The sequence below is a fragment of the Carlito syrichta genome, unplaced genomic scaffold, assembly GCF_000164805.1.
Source record: "Carlito syrichta isolate Samal-C Ts95f unplaced genomic scaffold, Tarsius_syrichta-2.0.1 Scaffold307020, whole genome shotgun sequence".
Classification (NCBI taxonomy): domain Eukaryota; kingdom Metazoa; phylum Chordata; class Mammalia; order Primates; family Tarsiidae; genus Carlito; species Carlito syrichta.
This window is the reverse complement of record NW_007251116.1, coordinates 287,829-295,242: the sequence shown is the minus strand read 5'-3', so window position 1 is coordinate 295,242 and position 7,414 is coordinate 287,829. Positions and strand designations below refer to the sequence as shown.

The 7,414-nt window shown below is 58.1% G+C and overlaps 1 protein-coding gene across 1 annotated transcript in view; it reads left to right on the top strand.

Moving 5' to 3' along the window:
- Positions 1-897: 897 nt before the first annotated feature.
- Positions 898-7,414, top strand: part of SYNPO (synaptopodin) — a 31,060-nt gene continuing 24,543 nt past the window's right edge. The window contains exon 1 of the mRNA XM_021715344.1: positions 898-1,267. Within this exon, the coding sequence (XP_021571019.1) occupies positions 898-1,267 (370 nt within the window). The remainder of the gene's footprint in view (positions 1,268-7,414) is intronic.

Here is a 7,414-nt window from a genome sequence, read left to right as displayed (position 1 = left end):
AATAGGATCTTGAGAAATGTGTGTGGAAGGAAAGAACAGCCAACATCTATTCAGTCACGGCTTAGAAACTGTGCAAAGTCCTCAGCGTGTATTTTCTCGTGTGATGCTAAGTTGGAGATGTTACAGTACCCATTGTGCAGATGGGCAAGTGGAGGTTCAGAGAGGTCAAGCGGCTTGCTGACGGCAGAGCGAGGGTTCTCAGTGCACTGAGGGGTCCCCATCCCAGATTGCGTCTCCTGTCTCCCGCGTTTCTGTGATTCCTGTGGTACACGTATCTTTGGTGGGGTGTGAGAGACTTCTTATGCCCAGATATGTATTTTAAAATAACAAGGTATTTATTTAGTGTGTGTTAAGGAGACAATGACTTAGCCCAATAGACTAGTGGTTTCCCTGCATTTATTGCTTAAGTTCAAAGTGATAGAAGTTGTTTAAAGTTGGTTACAGGAAGAATATTAAATAAACGAAGCTTCGGATAGCAGGAGGATGGGTGGAAATCTGGGGAGCTGAATGCTGGGAGCTTGGGAAACATTTCTTTGTGGACTTGGGAGGCCTGCACCTCAAACTCCAGCTGGCTGTCAGTGTCCCTGAGGTTCTTGGGAGTTCAGCGCGGGACTCCGGCGAGGGGTCTCACTCGCTGTTCCTCTTCTCCCTGTGCAGACGGATCATCTTGAAGGGGCCGCCACCCCAGAGACGGGCCAAGGGGGCTTGGAGGCGGAAGGACCCATCTCCCCCTCAGCAGACTCCACCCCAATTCTGTGAATCAGTGGTGGAAGCAGAGCAGCTGAGAGCCAGAGGAGGCCTGAGAGGGCAGCGCTCAGAGGACACAGCCCAGCTCCCAAAGGGGTCACCAGCCCCAGCCCAGGCCTGGTTGGTCTGCATCCCTGAGGCAGTAGCACCATGCTGGGCCCTCACCTCCCACCGCCGCCCCTCGGGCCCGGCCAGGGGAGGCCGTCCCCCTGTGCCTTCCGGATCCCTGACGGGAGCTACAGGTGTCTGGCTCTGGAGACCGAAGAGAGCAGCGAGGAGGGCCTGCAGGGAGAGGCAGGCGCGGGTGTGGCCGAGGACGAGGTGGTCAGCCGGAGTGGGGATGGCCCTGCCTGCAGAGCCGCCCAGGGGGCCCCGCAGCCGCCCAGCTGCTCCAGGGAGACACAAGGGAGCCCCCGGCAGGATGGCAGGGCCAGCCAGGACGGGCGCGACGGGAAGGTCCAGCAGGTGATGACAGCTAGCCCCAGCCCAGGCCTTGGGCCCAGGGTGGCCCAGAAGCCAGGTAAGCCTGTGTCCCTTTCCCCTGGACTCCCAGAGCCACCGGAGCCCCATGGGTCCTTGATGCCGGGCTCCTGCCCACGTTGTCCCAGGGACTACCTTTCATGAACCTGTTGGCGTCTCACACCGAGCTGGGTCATTGGGTAGCATCTCATTCTCCTCATTGCCCTTGTCTTTCAAGGCAGGCATTTTTCTCCCCATTTTACAGGTGAGGCCACTGAGCTTGAGAATTTAAATCCCCTGAGCAAGATCACACAGCTAGTGCCCAGATGGACAGCTGTGGAGGGACCAGAGCTCCACCCCCTCCAGTTGTGCCACATCTGACCCTGTTCCCTCCTCTGCCTAAGAGGCACGTGATAAGGCCATGAGAGAAAGCCATGCTATCTTGCCTGGTTAAAAAAAAGTCCATCTCTTGCTCGTCTGTTCTTTAGTTATCTGTGGTAGCAAATGGCTATGGCATTCCCAGTCACTGACAGGACAGGACCCCTTGTGAAATGTACTAAGTGTGGCTATGTGGGGTGCTGGGGCCCCGGCCCTGGACGAAACCCATGTGGCCACTGACCTCTTGGAGCTTATGAGGTAGACGGAAGCCTCTGATCTCATCTGACCTCCTAATTGTACAAGTGAGGAAATGGAGGCACAGAATGAGGAAGAGATAGCTCAGGCCACTCAGCATGTGCGTGGCTGTGCTGGGCCCAAGTGCCCCTGGGCCTTGGTTTCCATCTATTAGAATCCACCAGGCTGCAGAGCGGCCCATGGCGTGTGGGAGAGCCCAGGGTGCGCCAAGACAGAGGAAGGGAGGGAGAGAGGGGTGGTGGCCATGTTCCTGCGGTGACTGGAGTCTCGAGCAGGAAGCTACACTGATCACCTCCACAGGCCCTGGAGACATGGAGCGGGTCCAGATGGGAGGACGTGAGCCGGGCCATGCTTGGCTCGGGCAGGAGCCGCTGCCAGCAGCTCTGGGGGTGCAGGGTGTGCGGGGGACATGGGCCTGGGAGGGCGTGCGCGTCAGGAACTGAAGGAACACTTCATTTCTCTGCAGGCGTCGCCGACGCCCGGCTGGCATCTCACCAGCCTTCCCGCCCCCGCTTCTCTCTGCAACAATTCTCTCCAAGCTCTGATCACCCCCATGGCCACCGTTTCTGCCAGGTCAGGGTCACGCAGGGAGCAGGGCAGGGGCAAGGGGGGACCTTCAATGCCTCTGGGCAGGAAGGAGGACCACAGGGCAGCCCAGCAGCCTTAAACTTGGAGGTGGCCCCTTGCCAGGGTCAGCCCAAGGCCTGGTCTCTAGAGGTTGAAGCCCCCAGGACCTGCCCCGTCCTGTCACGGACCCAGGCTGGGCTCAGGAGACACAGATACTGCCTCTGGACTCAAGGCCGATTGGCCTAACCCTAGAAAATCCCTCCCTCTTGGGGAGTTTCCATTTCTTCATTTGTGAAAATGAAGTAAAAATAGGAGCCCTGTCTACCTAAGAGGGCTGTTGTCAGGCTGCATTGATCTTAGATGTGGCAGTGTCTTAGAAATTTTAGAGTAATCTAGATAGGTATGTAAGGGATGTTGACAATTAATTACAATGATCTACTGGGTGTGGTAGCTCATGCCTGTTATCTCAGCACCTTGGGAGGCCACGGTGGGAGGATCTGTTGAGGTCAGGAGTTCAAGACCAGCCTGGGCAACACAGTGAGACTCTGCCTGTATTTAAAAAACAAAAAAAATTAACCAGGCATGGGGGCACAAGCCTGTAGTCCCAGCTACTTGGGAGGCTGAAACGGGAGGCTCACTTGAGCCCAGGAGGTCGAGGCTGCAGTGAGCTACAATCACACTACTGCACTCCAGCCTGGGTGACAGAGCGAGACCAGACTCTGTCCCTTAAAAAAAAATTGTCAGCCGGGCATGTGGCTCATGTCTGTAATCCCAGCACTTTGAGAGGCCATGGTGGGAGGATCTCTTGAGGTCAGGAGTTCAAGACCAGCCTGGGCAACACAGTGAGACTCTGTCTGTATTAAAAAAAAAAAATTAACCAGGCATGGGGGCACAAGTCTGTAGTCCCAGCTACTTGGGAGGCTGAAACAGGAGGCTCACTTGAGCCCAGGAGGTCGAGGTTGCAGTGAGCTACAATCACACCCCTGCACTCCAATCTGGGTGGCAGAGTGAGACCAGACCCTGTCTCTTAAAAAGAAAAATTGTCAGCCAGGTGTGGTGGCTCATGCCTGTAATTCCAGCACTTTGGGAGGCTGAGGCGAGAGGATTGCCTGAGCCCACGGGTTCAAGACCAGCCCAGGCAACATGGCGAGACCTCGTCTCTACAGTAAAAAAAAAAAAAAAAAATCAGCCAGGCACAGTGGCCCACGCCTATAGTTCCAGCTACTTGGAAGGCTGAGGTGGAAGGTTCATCTGAACTTAGCAGGCCGAAGCAGCGGTAGCTATGAGTGTGCCACTGCACTCCAGCCTGGATGACCAAGTGAGAGGCCGACTCAGAAAAAAAGAAATTGTCATCATCAGCTCTACCATGCGACTGCTGCCATTTGATAAACCCTGGTGTGCTCAGCCCACTGTGCCAAGAGCTATATACTTTTGAATCTCATGGCAATCCCCACGAGGGACATACTATTATTATCTCCATTATTCAGATGAGAAAATGGAGGTTCAGAAAATATAAGTGACTTGTCCAAGTCACATGGCTAGAAGCTGCTAAGCCATGACCCAACCAGTGTTTTGGGATGCAGGGCTTGTGCTCTGGGGCATCATTTCCTTCTGGAACTTTGGGGGTAAAGTGGACACGGGGATGGCAGAGAGGCTGAGGACGGAGAGGACAGAACAGAGGACTAACTGTCATGAACTTGTGGGCATCTCACAGCGAGCTAGGTCATTGGCATCTCATTTTCCTTGTTGCCCTAGGGTCTTTCAAGGTAGGCATTTTTCTCCCCATTTTACAGGCAAGGCCACTGAGGCTCAGAGATTTAAATCCCCTGCCCAAGATCACACAGCTAGTGCCAGAGCTGAGTCCATGATCGTGTTCTTTCTGCCCTGAACAGTCGGGTTCATTCCTTTCTTCGGTGTCCAGTCAGTCAGTCATCTAGTTCTGGTCTGAACATTTCTGGGGACAGAGGAGGCGGAAGCGACCTCAGAAGGATGGGGTGACCAGGGAAGACTTCTTGGAGGTGGAGGCAGGAAGGAAGCTGAGTCTTGCAGGAGAGTCAAAATCCGGGTGGTCTTGGGTCAGAGGCTGCATCTGCCTCTCTGCCCCTTGGGAAAGGAAGGGAGTGGCCGTAGCCCCTTCCCTCAGCCCGGAGATCCGGAGGCAAGAAGCCCATGGGGCTGCCAGGTTATTAGTGGATTAGTGCTTCCTTTAAAGCTTCCTCCTGTTACTCTAGAGGATTAGGTGCATCTTCAGACAATTACATCCCCACTTCCGCAATTATGCCTGCCTCTCCGGAGGGTTCCCTGGCAGTGTGACGTGTGAGCCTCCGGCGTGCAGAGACCTTATTTGGGGTCAGGGGATACCAATGTCGCCTCTCTAAGGCCTGAGTACCCATTGAGCAGTGCAGAGCAGGGTCCTAGGCCAGGCTGGGGACCGGCAGTGCAGAGGGGAGGTGGGCAGTGGCCTGTGGAGTTTCCTGTATCGACGGCTGCCAACCTGGGGAGACGTAGGTAGGAAAGAGCGCCCGAGAACAGGCCAGCACCCGCTGACCCACGGCCTGCCGAGATAGCCCCGTGCCACAGCTGTCCTCGTCCTTGTCACACAGTCTCAGCAGGTCCTCACTGGCAGGGCTCGTTGAGATGATGGTGCAGATGGAGACTCAGAAGCCCAGAAAGTGCAAGAGACTTGCCCAAAGCCACACAGTAAGTTGGTGGCAGAGCCAGGCTGAGCCCAGCCTCTGAGTTCCGCTGCCAGGCTCTGTGCCAAGTCTCTGTGTGGAAGACTTCTCGTCCTCCGCCAGGCCACCCTGGGAAGTCCATGCTCTCCTTACCCCTGCCTGATGGCTGAGGAAACTAAAGCACATGGAGTTTAGTGACTTGTCTCACCGCCTGTGGGTGGAGGAGCTGAGGCTTGAACCCCGGGAGGTCTGGCCTGTACTTTCAACCACCCTCTCAACGCCTTGTCTCCATGGCAACAAGGCAGCAGGCTGTGTTCTTCCACCCACCTGGGGCTGGAGGAAGGTTGTTCAGGCTCGGGAGTTGGCAGAGACTCTGCCAAGCCACATTCCCTCCCACTTGGACGCACTCGGGGGACCCGGGACTTGCGCTGAGCCGGCCCCCATGGCCATTTGTTAGGGGGGTTGAGGTGTCTAGAGGGCGTGGGGCCTCTCCAACCCTGTTCTGAGTCTCCGGGGCCAGGAAGGGTGTGGATCTGGGTGGTTCTATCCGTCTGGTGGAGGCAGAGGAACCCATGCTTCTGTGAAGAGCCCACTCCCTGCCGCAGTGACCATGACAGGAGGGCAAGGGCAAAGGGCATAGCTCGCAGGGTCACACATGCCTCGCTGTGCACTCACACACGCTCACACACATCCCTGGACACACATGTAAAAATGCCATGTTCCCATGCCAGCATTCACAGGCATGCACTCACACAGCTGCACACATCTGTGCCTGCGCACACACCCTCCCGGAGGGCCCTCGCCACGCACGTCTGTCACATGTGGACATGTGTCTCTGAGTTGCTGACAGCTGTGGTCCCACCTGAGAAGAGGAGACACAGGCACTGTCCTGCACACACGCACCTGCTCCCCTGAATGTGGGCGGGACGCGTGTCCTCCCCTCTGTCTTCCTTGCCACACACCTACCGCCTGAGCTGGCTCTGGCTCACACATTCCCGCCTACCGCTTCAGCCGCTCCTGCACACCCACTGTCACACGCCCACGTGCAGACGGAACCACTTTCTCTCCTTCCCCAGCTCTCGCTCATGCCACCCACACAGTAATCCTAGCCTCTCTCTCTCTCACTCTCTCTCTCTCTCTCTCTCTCTCCTTCTCACCCACACAGCTTCCTGGTTTCCCACAGGCTGGTCTGTAGTCACTTCCCCCCCCCAGGGTAGGTGCACCCCAGGACCCTCCCCTCCCCATAGGACAAGAGCAGCCAGAGGGTCAAAGACTCCTCCAAAGCCCATGAGGCCAGGCAGAAGCGTGGGAGGTGCCAGGGAGGGTTTGTCCCCTCTGTCACCTGACATCCTACACTCTGAGTCGGCCAGCTGGGGATAGGGGATGTCCCAGATCCGAGCCACCTGCAGATCTGTGTCACAGCACCTTGGGCAGGGTGGGCTTCACCAGCACACTCCTGACTTCCTTTAGCAGGACTCTAAATGCGAACCCTTGCTAAAGGAGGCCCGGCCTGGAACCGCCCTGGCTGGAGGGCGGGGTCCCAGGGAACTTCGGGGACACCTGGGCCAGCCTTTCTCCAAGGTGGCTCTGCTGCCGAATTTCTGGGGCTGTGGAGGGTGCTTGGCATCAGACCGTGCCAAGCCCACGGACCCCATGGGAGGGGCGGGAGGGGCGCCGGGGTGTGGGCCTGGGCTTGAGCACTGTCCCCTCCTGACTCTGCACACTGGCCACGGCCACGGGGCCCTGCAGCACGAAGGGCATTGAGTTTGATGAAAGCACTGGGCCCCAGGGAGGCCACGCAGCACTCTGCCTGGTTGCTGGCCCTGGGGAAGTTGGGCGTGGCCGCAGGCTGGTGGGGAGGTGGCAGCCCTGCTCTGTCCCCACCTGTCTCACCCAGCGGGGTGGTGGTTCTAGTTGTGGGGCCGAGATGCGGGGGTGGGGGGTGGGGGCGTTGGGGTCTGCCCTTGGGGCCTGAAAGGAGACACGGGGTGGGGTGGGGTGGAAGATGGGGTCAGTTACGGGGACAGAATCGGAAAGACAGATTTCCAGGGCGGGCCGGGGGAGGGAGACCAGCTAGTGGGGTGGACACAAAGAAGCAGGGTGAGAGAGCAACAGGACTTAGGGACAGAGCCACGGACCTAGAGACGCAGAAAGTGAGGAGGAAGCGGAGGGACAGACGAGCGGGCGGCAGCAAGGGTGGCACCGCGGCAGCAGGGAGGGAGGGAGGCGACGCGCGGGCACGGGCGGCCGCGCGGGGGAGGGGGCGCCCGGGGCGGGGCGGGGCGGGGCGGGGCGGCGCGGCGCGGCGCGGCGGCGCTAGGGCCGCGGGGAGG